At 41.5% G+C, this 15,936-nt stretch overlaps 2 protein-coding genes across 2 annotated transcripts in view; one reads left to right on the plus strand and one right to left on the minus strand.

The window, feature by feature from the left end:
- The window catches only part of LOC148723263 (ovochymase-2-like), a 28,606-nt gene extending 25,087 nt beyond the window's left edge, over window positions 1-3,519 (minus strand). The window contains exon 1 of the mRNA XM_088733368.1: window positions 3,213-3,519. The gene's annotated coding sequence lies outside the window, so the exon portion shown is untranslated. The remainder of the gene's footprint in view (window positions 1-3,212) is intronic.
- A 2,088-nt stretch (window positions 3,520-5,607) lies between these two features.
- Window positions 5,608-15,660, plus strand: LOC148723266 (procollagen C-endopeptidase enhancer 2-like). The gene is made up of 4 exons (XM_088733635.1): window positions 5,608-5,746; window positions 13,353-13,609; window positions 14,076-14,468; window positions 14,721-15,660. The coding sequence occupies exons 1-3, from the start codon at window positions 5,616-5,618 to the stop codon at window positions 14,438-14,440; spliced, it is 753 nt and encodes a 250-aa protein (XP_088589761.1). The 5' UTR covers window positions 5,608-5,615; the 3' UTR covers window positions 14,441-14,468; window positions 14,721-15,660.
- Window positions 15,661-15,936: the final 276 nt, after the last annotated feature.

The raw sequence follows: 15,936 nt of genomic DNA on the forward strand, positions 1-15,936 counted from the left end.
TGGCTATACTGGCCAAATTAAGGAGGACAAAATTGATGAGATTATGGGCTCCATCACAATAAGCATGGTAAGCAGGCGATCAATCTCCCTTGGTGAGCATATGGAAGGTGTAAAAGCCCAAGGCTTGAAAGATCTTTTAATAAACAGCCCTGAGGCCTGTAGGCCACTCTTTGTAAAAGGAAGTTGTGAAGACGTTGATGCAAACTACTTGATCAGTTGCTGAGAAGTAGAATTCTCTAATCCTGGAACTCCAGAAAGGGCTGTGGAGCAGCAAGTTCTCGACAATTTTCAAGACTTTCTTTACTGGGTTGAAGATGAACAAGTAACAGGCTATGTGTATAAATCAGCAATAGCATGGGATTATAGTGTGGAGTGAAGTGGAGAGGAAGATATTGCAGCGAATGGGCAGAAGTATTCAACACCAGATTTAAGTGCCGCAGTAGTGATGTAGTGGTTAACAGAGCAACGACATCGAGAAATCTTTGGCCGTGGCTTAAAAGTAAGGGTGAAGTTCAATCACACTTCCATAGTTGATAACCCAAGTCACAGGGTAAATAATCAGTAACTGGTGTAGTAAACCTTCACAGTTCGCACATGAGAAATAGCTTATGAGAACCTAATTATGTAACCAAATTAAAGTGCTTCTATAATCATATTTTTATCCCTTTCATTTTTAGGATATAACATGGAATTCCAGGAAAGAATCAAGCATTTCTGACATAAATTGGCTGAGATATCTTTTTCATCACATTTGATTAAAGTTCGGTTAAGTTTGTGACGTCATCACTTGGCTAATTTGCATATAAAAAAACTTGAACATCTTTGGAAAAAAAAGCGATTTGAAAATAGTAAACAGCATCCTTCTTCTCGTACAGACTACAAGTTTATGTCTTAAATGGCTTAGATAGGAAAGATGCGAATTTTGTCATAGTAGCCCTTTAAAGTGAAACTGGACGCTTTTATTTTGTTTGTACAGAAAATTGATTCGTAGAGGTAATCGCATGGGGCCGAGTAAAATTAAGGATTAATATCACGCGTGTTTTCAGAAGTTGCTGAAATTTCCCGAGTCGCGGAGCGACGCGGGCAATTTTTGCAACTTCTGAAAACACGCGTAATATTAATCCTTGATTTTACGAGGACCCATTGCGATTACTTGTTAATGAAATTGAGGGGGAAATTACTGAATTTCTGAATGCGCTCTTCAGTAATCAGTCTCAGGAAGCCATTTAAAGTTGACAGAGAATCAATGGCCACAAACGCACGAATGAGCTGAATGAAATTTTATTTATGCACAAAGATACTAGGACTTTGGATAGGCTTTTGATTTTAGATATCTCTCCAGTGATGCCTGCATTATTTTCAGGCGGTCGGCCTCATATTCGTCCCCATTTTCTTTTCGTAACTCGGCATAAAACTGCGCCAGTGTTCGGTCGAGGACATCGCTCCCGTACTCGTCTAAATTTGCTTGGAAGTTTCTTTCATTCGCCCACTTTTTAAAAACGTTCTTCCAGTACTCCGTGCTTTTCCTCGTGTTTTCGTTTTCACTCTTGTCTTTTAATTCTTCGATATATTCCTTGTCAACGGTCTCGAAACGAGACGCCATTGTTACAGAAAATCTTCAGCAACAACTCTTCAATAGCATAAGCTGTTGCTAGGCAACTTGAGTACCAATCATGAGCTACTAATTTTGCCCTTTTCTTGAGCAAAATTAAGAAAAAATACCCTCTTCATCGACCAATCAGCATTCAGTAATTTTGCCCTCTATTTTATTAATACTTGAATGTTATCTTATAAAACATATAATCCGTTGGTTACTGGATGATAACACATATTTATGGAAATCTGAGTCACTCATCAAAAGAAAATTGTATCCCAGCCATAATGCCATTTTCTGTGCCCAGGTCAGTGTAATTCACGTGGCACCCCCCATACTCGCGAACTGCATCCAAGTAATAGGCTGCAATGTTAGCAGGCAAGTTGTTGGACCTAGTAACGTACAACCAAAGAACTTTTCTGCTATATCCGTCAATACAACCATGAATGGGAAACCCGTACGGCGTAAGTTTTTCATAGCCGTCGGCATTCCAAACCTTATTAGGTCTTACACAAATGTACTCTCGTCTACGCAACTTGTCTGCCTTTCTTGCTTCAACTCCATTGGGGTCGAGTTCTCAAATTATTTCTTCAACTAAGTTCCTGGTAACACGTATTCCCTTCCGCTGTAGAGCATGGCAAACACAGTGGTAGCCTATAGTACTCCCTGGACCATCAGTGATTTCCATTATGGCGCCTCTCAAAGATCATGGGCAGAACTCAACACCATTCAACACCAGAACTCAACACCATTCTCTGGAGACTTTATTGTTTCAGCCTTCTTTTAAGAGTGCGAAGGCTAATATTTATATGGTGCTGACTTCTAGGGCTGTGTACTAGACTCGAGACCCTTGTAAAACAACGACTGGAGAAGCGATTTCTTTACTTCTTTGACCTTCCCGCCGTCCGCGCTCTTCAAATCCGCGTTAGTTGCGCAAGGTACCTTGGGAATATTTTTAATTTCGCTGACTGTGTCGCGAGACAACTTGAGCCGTGGCTCAATTTGAAATTGCCGAGCTCAAAAATTGAAAATTGCCGTGGTGAAAGTAAAGTTGCCATGATCAAATTGAAATTGCCGTGGTTAACTTGAAGTTGCCGTGGTCAAATTGAAATTGCCGTGGTTAAATTTCCGTGATCAAATTGAAATTGCCGTGGCACTTTTGGGCCACCATAGGAGAGCGATCTGTTTAACTACGATTTCCTACTACGTGGCATGTAGGGCCACTGTAGAGATCCGCTATAAACTGTTCGTGACGATCAGCTGACCTCTTCCTGCATGTGATTTCCTATTAATAAAAAGCTTGCTATATTTGTTTCTGAAATTAAAGGCCAAAATGAAACTGCAAGGCAGCTACGTCAACCAAAACGCAGCGTCCAAATAAAAGAGATTAGTTGTTTAATTGGGCACTAGCGTCGAGGGACCAACAGACTGTGAGGCAGTACGAAAATTAACGATAAGTAGGGTTAAAATGAAATAAGATGAGATGGTTATAATTGGAGGAAAAGAAATAAGGGAAATGAAAATTAGGTTGATAAAATTGACAGTAATTCGTCCTAAAATGATAGATATTAATGTTGGCCAAAAATAAATATAGTTTAAGGTTTCTTGTGTTACTAACTTGCCCATTCATAAAGAGCCACCTCCCTTGGTGTAAATCGAACTAAAACCAAATGCATGAATTTCAGTCAACATTGATCACCATGAAAACCATTTATCCTGCTCATTTTTCTTCCCTCTTTGCAGTTGCCAAACGCTGTGAAGTGAGGATCCATTCTTGGAAAAAACAGTAAGCGATAAGACACTTTTAAATTGGTATCACATCTTGCGGCTAGGAGGAAAATAGGTAAAGGCATCACCATTTATTAAAGTTGCCGACGTTCAGCGTTCGCCGTTTTCGCGGTGCTTAATCTAACTATTGACGCGTTTCTGTGGGGACGCATTTTCGCGCTTGTTCGTCATCACTTGTGGTTAACGATCAAAATCTAACGCGAAATAAATGATACTCACACTTACGCATAAACTCAAAATTCAAATTTTGCTCCCCTTACGTAAACGGAACTCATACTGTGGTATTTTCGAATGAGCAAACAAGCTTTTTTCACATTTCCGCTGCAAAGATTATCTATACTTTAAACGGAAAGCAGTCATTTCGTGTTAAAACCTAGACCAGCAGTCGGTGTGTAACATATTTTTCTTATCATCTTGCGGGAAGTATTTTTTTAAGTTGAACTAGGCATTGTATGAAAAAAAAAATTCTTTAATTTTTTGGAATGTTGTGATTCAGGTACCCTATAACGGCGACGTAAAAAAGTTCATTTGAACGAGTCATATTACTAACCTAGTCATTAACCAGAACTTCAGTCATTTCAACTTTTTAACGTGGGTGCACATGAGGGAGCGAATTGTTACGACTCTTGAGAATCAAACAGTGCTCTCCTCTCCTTCCCCCACGGTATAAATGCGCAGGTTGACAAAGAACTAATTAGACCGCCATACGGGACACGATCCTATAGTACAGGCGGCATCGCTAAGCCATCTAAACAGAAATTAAGGGCCTGTTTATATGAAGATGTGAGACCCAGGAATGTGAGGTGACCCACCCAGCCGTGGTCCAAAAATAGCCCGAGATCTCGTGGTAAGGTTGTTAGCACGCTTATAAAAGTAAAATGAACGCGACCCCGACTTAGCGAGTAACCCCACCTTAGCTTGAGACGTTTACATGGCAACTTGCCACCGCAGCCGATACGGTAACCCTGTCCGGCAGACCGGACAGCCTGCGGTTCACCCCACCTATCATGTAAATGTGATCAGGATAAAATAAGAGATTACAGGGACAGGCAAGTTACCTCACTTATCTTGGGTCCCCCAGTCTTATGGTAAGACGTTAAAAGGAGCCGTGGCCAGGACTACACATTGGGAGGTTTATGATCGAGCTCTGGCTGGGCTATTGTGTTGTGTTCTTCGATCGGTAAAACACTTTGCTCTCAGACTCTCTGCAAAACAACTCTTTGCAAAACAAACTGCATAATGCTATTGGGAGAGGTTTGGTTGTAGGAAGGAGAAGACGCTGGGTGAAATAAACTGCCATTCAAGAGGACTAACGATTTCCCTATTCTCGTTGAAGACACCAGAGATTTTACTAAAATGAAAAAAACCAAAACCAGGTTAAGCTCGAGCCGGACGAACCCCTTGTCCCACGTTAAGACACCAATGACGAATTTTCTCAGACTTTTGCACCTTGACCTCGAACAAAAGGTTGTTTGTTTCACACGGTGAGGTGAGGAAAACATATGATTATGATGATCATAAGAATACAAAAGAAGCATAAAGTAGGCATAACTTCTGTCTCATTACTTCATAACTACGGCCCGGAAGAAAATTTATTGCTGCAAGTTCGACATTTTTCCTTTAAGGGTATGATTTTCCATTCCCCGGACAAGTTGCGTTTTGGTTTTTCTAAACCTCTAATATTATATAATCTCATTGTAGTTCTGGCGCTTTTCATTGGAAGCGGGGCAAGTGATTCAAGTAAGTCTGTTACTGCTTAAAGAAGGTTCACCTTCTCCAAGGGTGTGGCTAAGGGTGCCAAATGTCATCTAAAAACTATGCAATGGCCAGTAAGAATGCGGCGAATTTGTACAAATTTTGTGTATATTTGAGAGCGTTGTGATAAAATCAACTTTAGGTGGGGCTTTAAATCGCTTGTTGCAAGGAGTAGATGAGTGAAGCTTCACTTGTTGCAAGGAATAGATGTGACAATTTTCCACTCCCTTGTGAGCAATCTATATATCTCAAAAAAAATTTTCACTGGCGGCGAGTTTGCTAATCGCACTTTAAGTTATCAGAAACAAGAAAAAATCGAGAAGTAAGTTCCATCTTACTGATCTCGACATGAATATGCCAATTCGTATAATGAAATGATATACACCTATGGAACGGATTTTTCTCCTAAATTTTAATGATAAATGTAGTCAACATGTAAACATAACCTTCTGTGTTCACTTAAGCATGTCCCAATGGTATGACAAACATCACAGCTACTAGCGGTAGCCTCAAGTATCCCGAGACAGGTACTTATGGAAAGAACGAGACCAAATGTTGGAGCATTACGGTTCCCGACACTTATGCCGTCATTTTCTTTCGTTACTTAAGGTATGGTCACATTTTTCATTTCTGCACCTTTCAATAGCATGCAAATTGTATGGCTTTGAGGCGATGCCGTGAGTTGATTTTGTGCTGCTGCTCATCACTATCGTAAAAATAGAAACCTACAAAATGAAAATGACCTTTTGAACCCTCTGAGACATGTCGGGTAGCTTTTCCTCAAAAGAACCAGAAATCGACTCACGACAGCATAATCGATAATCTATCTCCGACCTGAAATGCCCAAGAGCTGCATGAAAAAAAAGGGACTTTAATTTCAAGCTGTGTCATTCTTTTCGAAATATGTATGGCGTCTTTGATTAAATGTTTTCTAAAGAATCCAGGAAAGGTGTACATATTGGTAAAAGGACCAAGTGGAATCCAATTCGGTACGTTATTTCAAGAGTGATTTACAAAATCAGATTTATGAATCACGAGTATGATTACAGACCGAACTGGAAGACATCAAGTCATTTTACCAATTAATCATAACCATTGCAAAATCCGCAAAAAAACAAATACATTCTTAGAGGAAATATCTCTGGTAGACACATTGTTTAAAGAAAAATAAACCTCCATTTTGCAACTTTTACCAGTTTTGCAGAGTACTGAAATTGTTGTTTCTATGGTTATTTCAATCAATTCTATGATTGGTGAATTTTTCTGGGTGGACTTACCAGGATTGACTGCTTTAAATTCCGATTACAGGTGTCTGATTACAGCCAATTGTCCGATTACACTGTCCGATTACAACCCTACAGAACAATCAGAAAAAAGTAAAGTTGTTAATGCTACACGCACATTGGAGGACATTGTAATGGTTATGATTATTTATGGTATATGAATTAACAATCGAACGATCTAACTACTTAAGGTTTTTTTGAAATACGTTAGATAGTGAGTGCAATCTTTGAGAGACATGTGATGGTTTCTTTCTGTTCGGGCCCGGACCCGCAGTGGGAGGATCTCACGCCCCCCAGTGAGACTGGACTTATGACGAGACCACCCTACTGAGGAGATTTTGTTGTGTTACTATTATGGTATATAAAAAAATACATGTGGTTTTCACTTGAAGTTATTTTAGTAGTCTGAACAGAACATTATGGTCCTTCGAAGCCGGATTTGAGAAACCTTTGGGGAAGCAAAGCACTGAGCAGAAAAGTAAACATCGAGAGAAACGATTACAGTTTTGAATATGGCAGACAACTGTGCATCGACAGCGGAGGAAATTGTGAGTGAAATGTCTCTTTCCTTAGTCAAAGCTGAGTTACAAAGGAGAGGATTACCGGCAAAAGGAAAGAAACCAGCTCTCATGGCTCGACTTATAGTTGCTATAAAGCAAGAAGAATCTAATCCTCCATCTTTGCAAAACGAAAGTGAGGAATCGACTCATATAGGCTCTAAACAAGCCTTGCCAGCTGACTACGTGCCTGCAGCATCAACTAGTCAACTCTCGTCGTCACAGTCTGCCAATCATCAGTTAAGTAATTTTCAGTTGTTAAGAAGGAAAGAAATGATCCTTAAGATGGACATTAATGCTGTGATACAAGTAATACTTGAGACAAGCAAAAGTCCCAGCAACAACATCATAAGAATGGAAAATCGTGTTCAAAAGTTGAATGGTTACATGGAGAGTTGTAGTAAGGTAAGAGAGGAAATTATTGCTCTTATTTCTGATGATGAAGTTGCTGAAGAAGCTCAAAAGTGGATTGACTATCAACGAGTGATTGATAATGCTTTAGACATAGCTCAAGAGTATATATCTAGACAAGCAATTTCCAAAGCAGACGAACAAACTACTTCGAGTTCAGCGGAGCACAAACAGTCACATTTAAAATTACCAAAACTTGAGTTACCCAAATTTGATGGAGATGTTTTAAAATTTCAAAATTTTTGGGACCAATTCGAGGTTGCTATTCATGATAATGACAATGTGCCTTCTGTTCAAAAATTCACCTACCTGCGTTCAGTACTTGAAGGGATTGCTTATCACACAATCGAGGGATTTGAAGTCACTAGTGCTAATTATCAGCATGCTGTTGATGCTCTGAAACATCGCTTTGGTAGGAAAAGAATAATTATTTCATCTCTAGTCAAGTCAATTATCCAGTTACCAAGGTCAAACGAAGGGGTAGAGTTTTTGCGAGATCTCCATGACACGCTAAAGAATCGGATTAGAGCACTGGAGGCCCTAGGCGAAAAGCCAACGACCCATTCTTGTATCCTCCTTCCAATATTAGAAACCAAACTTCCACCTGAGTTATCCGAGAAATGGGAATTAGAACTAACTGACACAAAGGAAGAGAGTGTTGATCTTGAACTTTTCTTCAAGTTCCTGAATAAACAAGTGATTTCCAAGGAGGCCGGAAAAAGGAATGCTAGTATGATTGGTGAGAATGGTGGGACAGCTAGAGGAAGTGGAGCACGAGACAAGGATGGAGCTGGGGCAAGGAACACCCGGGAGAAAGTGTTTTCAGCAGCCGCTCTACTAGCAAGTGAGACAAATCGGAGAAGTTATGCAGCTTGCCATGTGTGTAAGGAGCAGGGACATGAAACATTTAAATGTCCAGAGCTTGAGCGAAAGTCAGTTGACAAACGCTGGCAGTTAGTAAGGGAGAGCCGGCTATGTTTTAACTGTTTAAAGCCTGCAAATACTTTCCACTATTCTTCAGTATGCCGCCAACCCAAGTGCAAAGTCGAAGGATGTGGCCGGCGTCATCACAATATACTTCATGGTGACTGGGATCCTACCATGGAAGAAAAGGGACATACAACATTAAGTGGATTCGTGGCTTCGTACAACTCCAAGATGCAACAAACCTTATTACAGACTGGGACAGCCATGCTGGTTTCAGACGATTTCCAGAGAGCACCTGTAAGAGTTTTGTTTGACTCAGGAAGCCAGAGGTCTTATATCACCAAGAAGGTTGCCGAATCATTTGCCCTTGATGGACCTTCTGAGGTCCTTAGTGTATCCATGTTAGGGGGAGAAGCCAGTCAAACGAAGAGAATGAAGAAAGTCAGGTTCTCACTTGCCTCTGTTCAAGAAAACGTTTCAACACCAGTTAGCATGGAGGCCCTCACCATCGACAAGATCTGCACACCACTAGAACCAGTGGAGATCAGGCTAGAAGATTACCCCCACCTGCGGAACTTGATACTTGCCGACTCGTACCCTCGTGGACCAGTTAACGTCGATATTTTGATAGGAGCAGACTTTTACTTTTCATTTATGAGTGGTAAATGCAAGAAAGGGGAAGCCACTCATGCTCCCACTGCAGTATAGTCAACACTTGGGTGGATTGTAGGAGGACCCATCGAGGGTCTTTCTTCTAAGAACACTCAATCCATGCTGTCTACCGTGTGCATTGATCCAGTTACAGACATTCTTAAGCAGTTTTGGGAGCTGGAATCTATTGGAATTGTAGATAAAAGGAATACACCCATGTCCTTAGAGGAAGAAGAGTCTGTTAGACAGTTCAACGAGGGACTGAAGTTTGATGGTGAGCGTTATGAAGTACCGCTGTTATGGAAAAGCGATGCTCTGCCATTCAAGTCAAACTACCTTCAGGCAGCCAAGAGACTTGAGAGTGTCGAAAGACAGCTGAGGAGAAACCCAGAGAGAGCCAATGCTTACAAGGATACCATCAACCAATACGTAGATAAGGGATTTGCCGTAGAAGTAAAGGAAGCAGTTGATGATAACGAGAAGGTCAGGTATTTACCTCATCACGCAGTCTTTCGAGAGGACAAGAAAACTACAAAATGCCGTGTTGTTTTTGATGCTTCAGCATATGACGAGCATGAGGTATCTCTCAATGACTGTATTCTGTCAGGGCCAGCACTTCAACCTAACCTGGTATCAGTATTACTTCGATTCCGAGCACGTAGGATTGCACTTATGGCTGATGTTGAAAATATGTTCCTCCAGATCAAGGTTGACGAACGAGACCAGGACACTCTACGTTATCTTTGGAGGGATCTACAAAGTGATAAACCACCGAGAGTGTACAAGCTGCAAAGGTTGGCATTTGGTGTTAATTGTAGTCCATTCCTGGCCATTGCCACAGTTCAAAGCCATGCGAAGAAATGCAGCGAAGAGTTCCCTGACGCATCAAGGGAAGTCCTGTCGAACATGTACGTGGATGACTGCCTTAGTGGTGCTGACGATGTTGAAGATACAGTGAAGTTACAGCAGTCCTTAAGTGCGATGATGGAACGAGGTGGATTTAATCTGACAAAGTGGACCAGTAATTCGAAGAAGGTCCTTAGCCACATTGCAGAGCAAGATCAGGCAGAGTCCAGTACTGTTGATTTCAATGCAAGGGAACCGCTCAAGGCACTGGGAATATGTTGGAATACACTAACTGACTGCTTCCTCTTTAACGTGCCACCAAGTACGCTGGCCGCTCGTGACCCCGAAACGAAGAGAAGTCTGTTGAGCATTGCGTCGAGGGTTTTTGACCCTATGGGACTAATCACACCATTTACAATCAGAGCGAAAATGTTGTTCCAAGAACTATGGCAGAAGGGTTTACAGTGGGAGGACCAGTTAGATGAGGATATTGCTAAGCAGTGGAGGTCGTGGAAATCGGAACTTTCACAGTTAAGTTGTATCACCATTCCCCGCTATTTCATGGAAAACATTGGATCAAGTTCTAGAATAGAGCTCCATGGCTTCGGTGATGCTTCACCTAAGGCATACGGTGCGGCAGTCTATATCAAGTGCTTGGATGAAACCGGCCATGCGTCAACACTCTTGTCATGTCCAAATCAAGGGTGGCTCCCGCAAAGGCTGTATCGTTACCGAGATTAGAGTTACTTGCAGCTGTTGTTAACGCAAGATTGCTGAAGTTTGTTGTAGAATCCCTAACGTTAACACTCAAAGTAGAGCAGGTAGTCTGCTGGACTGACAGCATGGTAACTCTTCAGTGGATCAGAGGCTCAAGTAACCAGTGGAAGACATTTGTAGCAAACCGCGTTGCTGAGATTCAGTCTACATGGGACCCACACCATTGGAAACATTGTTCAGAGGAGGACAATCCTGCTGACTTACTTACACGTGGAGTGCCCGTAAAGGTCTTAGCTGATAGCAAGTTGTGGTGGAGTGGACCGTGCTGGTTATCTTCTCAATGCCTGCCTGAACAACGAGAGTCGCCAAACGAATTGACCGAGTCTGTAGAGAAAGAAAGAAAACAAAGGGTGACAAGAACGTGCGCGTTGATTACTATGGAACCAGTGATTGATCCATCTCGATATGAGCAATGGCTGACGCTAATCCGGGTAACAGCATTTGTTATTCGAGGTGTTCGAGCTTTTAAGTCAGGAATAAGTGCAGGTTCCAAAGAGCTGTCAGCCGAGGAGCTGCAAGATGCCAAGTTGAGGTGGTACCGGGAGATACAACAAGAGGTGTACCAAGCAGAGTATGAAAGGCTGGAGGAGGACCTTCCTTTACCAAACACCAGTGCTATATTAAAATTGGACCCTTATTTCGACAAGAGAGATCGCTTGCTGCGGGTAGGAGGTAGATTACAGCACTCAGACTTGCCAGAGGGTACCAAACATCCAATAATCTTACCACATGGGCATGCGGTAGTTGAGAAAATCATACAAAGTGTGCACAAGGAGTTACTTCATGCTGGACCGGAGGGCACTCTTTCGGTTCTACGACAAGAGATCTGGCTCACCAAGGGACGTCGTGAAGTTAAAAGAATCCTGGGAAAGTGCCTTGTTTGTCGACGTCAACGAGTTGGTCCATGTTCACAGAAAATGGCGCCATTGCCATCAGAGAGGGCGTCATTGTCTCCAGCCTTCACTCACGTTGGTGTAGACTTTGCAGGGCCATTGTTCGTACGAGGGAGTGCCTCCCAAGAAAAGGCTTATATATGCATCTTTACTTGTGCCTCCTCCCGCATGACCCATCTAGAGCTTACGGGTGACTTGTCCACTAAAGAGTTCTTTCAGGCATTTCTTCGTATGATCAGTAGACGAGGGCTCTGTAGAACCATCTGGTCTGACAATGCGAAGACGTTCAAATGCGCTGACCGTGAGATCCAACAGTTGTTCACACAAGGGTCATCTGTCAATAAAGGATTGTGGGACAGGATAGATCAGGAAGAGCTCCAGGCCAAATTGACCTCCAAGGGAATCAAGTGGAAGTTCATCGTCGAGCGCTCCCCTTGGCATGGCGGCTGGTGGGAAAGGCTGGTGCGTTCAGTGAAGGAACCTCTTCGCAAGATCTTGGGCAAAGCGCTGTTGTCCTATCAAGAGTTGGCCACCATCCTTACCAGGATTGAAGCCGTTATTAACTCGAGACCGCTCACCACAGTAAGTGACGACATAAGAGATCTAACGCCTATAACTCCAGCTCATCTTGCTATTGGAAGATCCCTGTTTAGCTTACCGGACTTCGTAGACGAACTTTCAGCAAACAAAAGCACAACGAGGCAGCGATATCTGTACCAGCAGAAGCTTATTAACCATTTCTGGCAACGGTGGCGGGGAGAGTACTTGCATCAGTTATCCGTTAGAAAGAAGTGGGTGAATGAACAACCAGCCCTCAAGATTGGAGATGTAATGCTGATTTCTGAAGACAAGGTGTCGAGAGGAAAGTGGCCAATGGGAAGAGTTGAAAGATTGCTTCCTGGAAAAGACGGCTTGATTCGTACTGTTGTTTTGAAGACAAAGAAAGGGCTTCTAAGGAGACCTGTACAGAGGCTACATTGTTTGGAAGCAAGCAGTACTCAATTTGGAAGTGGTGAATTTTGTGACAGCGGTGCTTACGGTGGGGAGTCTGTTGCTCGAAAGGTCAAGGAAAGGGCGAAGAAGAAACAAGTTACACGGAAACCAGTGTCAAGTCTCCAAAAGTATTGGAGAGGTGGGGAGGATGTTCGGGCCCGGACCCGCAGTGGGAGGATCTCACGCCCCCCAGTGAGACTGGACTTATGACGAGACCACCCTACTGAGGAGATTTTGTTGTGTTACTATTATGGTATATAAAAAAATACATGTGGTTTTCACTTGAAGTTATTATTAGTAGTCTGAACAGAACACTTTCAATTTAACAAAAAAAAAATCACTAATCAGGTTATGATAATCTTTAATCATGTCAATTGATCAATGTTCGGGTGGGGCTTATTCAGCCCAAGATGATCAAAGGAAGGACTAATGCATTGAAAGCAAGTTTAGAGTGGTAAAGAAACATTTTGGATTTAGACCAGTTCGGCATCGTACAGCACACAAGAAAGGAGCTTGTATCAGATTGTATATGGACCACGAGCGAAAAAGCTTTTCGAGTGCCTCACTCATGTAGCTCGTGCGAGGCACTGGAAGAGTAATATCTCGAGCGGCTCACTGATGGAGCTCCCGCGGCGCATCGGCATCATGATTCCAAGAGTTACCCGCATCGCGCTAACATCAATTTTTTTTTTTAACTTGCACGATGGACTTAGCCAAAAGGTAGAAATAATCGTAGTCAAGCTTGTATGGAACAGGCCACACCACCAAAGTAAAAAAGTTACAATTGACTCTCCATTGCATTCATCTCCAGTTTGCTTCTTACTTAGGTTTATGAAAGATAAAGCAGAATTTAATGCTTCATTTTTTTTTCCTCTAGCTTGGACTTAGAAAGGTGCTCTGGTTGTAAATGCGACTATGTCCAATATAGTTCCGATTATAATGATTTACATCGGAAAGATAAAAGATGTGGACGATACAATTACAACTATTTACAAAAATATCTCTTCAACGTTGATTGGGAAGCTTTGTTAGTCGGCGCTGTTCCTAGACCGGTACTCTACTTTCGATTCGTGTCAGATGACAACTCACATTACAAGGGATTTAATTTAACCTTCATAGCCTCTTCTGTGTCAAGTAAGTAATAACTATGCAAACAATAAAGCAAGGAAGCGTACAAATAGTCGCTAATCAAGCAAGTGAACAACCTTTCAAAAATTTTCTAAAGAGGACCTTAGAGCCTGCTTTAGAGATAGTAGTGGCCATCAAAACTTCTTTTATGTAAGCCAGCGCAGTTGGCTTGAGAGCAAGAGACCGAGGCTCAAAGGTAACCATTTCATGACAATTATTTCTGAGATACCGTTTTTTGTGTGTGTGTGATGCACCATTTCACAATAAAACGTTTTGTGGTAGAATCTGATTTAAAGCAAAAAGACCCCGCATTCAGTTCCCTCTCCCCCAACTCTTTTAAGCTCCATTCTTAAGACGATATTCCCCCGATTTCATGGTCATTAAATGTTGCATGTTCACGGCATGTTCATCTTAAGACTAGAGACAAATTCCTCAGGATTGAGATTGAAAGCAAAATACTTTTATTTTGCAGTGGGTGAAGAAAACTTTCTAAATGCAACCGAAGATGAAACTATTGAGTTTGGCACACCAAAAGTTGGCGTCGAGAACTACCCCTCAAGTTACGCAGAACAATGGTTTCTAATTGTTCCGGAGGGTCGGCAAATTCAGATAGACTTCGACGTATTTGAACTGGAGGATAGTGAGGATTGCAAAAATGACTACGTTGAGTTCCGTGAGGCATCCGTCGTAGCTGGTCATCCTAAAACAATATCTGGCACAAACGGTCCAATTCTGACCAATCGTCTGTGTAGAAGTACAAAGCCGAGTTCGATACAGAGTCAAGGAAACATGATTTGGGTTCAGTTCAATAGTGACCGAAACTCCACCACAGTGTAGAAGGGATTCAGAGCTTCCTTTAAAGCAGGTGTGTTATAAAAATACGATGTGTTAAGTTTCTCTATCGTAAAGCGGAACAGAAGTTCTTTTACACTTGACTCATTCGCCACTAAGGCAGAAATTTCAAAACTAGTCGCCGGAGGTAATGATTTTTTTCTTTTGTTATTGAGAGAAAGAGAGAGAGTTGACTTTTGTACCAAAGCTATTCAACTAGCCGTGAAAACGAATGGTTAACAAATTGTCTCTCCATCCCTTTTTTTTTTTTTTTTCATTGTTCTAGGACAAGGAAGATTCTCTGCCAGTTATCCATTGACGCTGCTGTTCCTCTCGGCTCTGATCGTGGAAAAAGTCAACTTGTTATAATCACATGTCGAAAATAGTTTTTTGTGCGATTTGATTTTTAAGTTTTGTTTTTTGTTTCATTTTGTTCCTGTGAAGCCTGATTTTAACAAGTATTGCCATCTTTTGGAGGAGCTATATTCCTTCTAATGTTCTGTAGATAGATTTTTGTCGTCGCTAAGGATTCTTCAACCAGTTTGAATTTGTATTCATTTTACCATAAAACGAGACAAGGAAAATTATTAGAGCAGCTCTGATTCATGTAGATCATCATACAAACACTGATAAGATCAAAGAAACGTCCGTCCTGTATTCATATAATCAAGTAACAACGCTCTCCCACCTATCATTGGAACTACGTTTATAGAATATAGTTACGTCATCTAAAGTATTAAAACGAACAATTTCCGCTGTGATGCTGACACTTAACGTTGTATAAACGTGGTTGATAAGGGTAGCCATGCAAACTGTAAAATAATCATTGTCGGTATTTGACGTTGAGGGAGCCCAAAGTAAACTGAAATCGCACATTCATGTCTAAATTTACACACAAGTGACCACAACTAATCATGACCACGAGTAACCATTGGTGACCAAAAGGAACACCGATGGACCACGAGTGACTACGAGTGACTACGATCCTTTTTTTCCGGGACAATCATGTTGTTCTTTTGACAATGGATTAGAGATATTATTTCTGACATTTTAAAATGGTGTTTTGGTTCTTTGCTGACTTGGAGGCTTTTGACAGGAAACAGTTTCATTACTAGATGCGATATGATCAAAGAGAGCCAGCGCTATTGGGAAAGAAGTGCAGCCGCTTATGAAACTGATCACAGTTTTATTTGAAACTAACAGGAAAATAAAAATGCATCTTTAAATGGCTGGTATATTTTTCAACTTGTTTAATGATGAACCAGCTGGTGGTCATCAATTTTATGTTTAAATTTTAACGAATCTCTAGTTCCTAAGCTTCTGTCTAAATGTTATTTCAGCAAAATCTTTCCGTTCAAAACTTTACGTCAGTGTCTCAGAATAGTTTTTCTCATGATGCCATTTATCAGGGTCAAAGAATTCATTTTTTTAACGTATATTACATATCAAAATGATTTACTTCATAGATATTGTTTCATTCCACAATGGCGCTCAGCAGGAAA

The sequence above is a fragment of the Stylophora pistillata genome, chromosome 9 (assembly GCF_964205215.1).
Source record: "Stylophora pistillata chromosome 9, jaStyPist1.2, whole genome shotgun sequence".
Lineage (NCBI taxonomy): Eukaryota > Metazoa > Cnidaria > Anthozoa > Scleractinia > Pocilloporidae > Stylophora > Stylophora pistillata.

What these genes read in the sequence shown, in the direction of transcription:
- LOC148723266 (XM_088733635.1), top strand. Translation starts at nt 5,616, where the DNA reads ATGACAAACATCACAGCTACTAGCGGTAGCCTCAAGTATCCCGAGACA. An exon ending in ATTTTCTTTCGTTACTTAAG is followed by an intron (nt 5,747 to 13,352) that starts GTATGGTCACAT and finishes TTTTTCCTCTAG; the next exon opens with CTTGGACTTAGAAAGGTGCT. An exon ending in CATAGCCTCTTCTGTGTCAA is followed by an intron (nt 13,610 to 14,075) that starts GTAAGTAATAAC and finishes TTTATTTTGCAG; the next exon opens with TGGGTGAAGAAAACTTTCTA.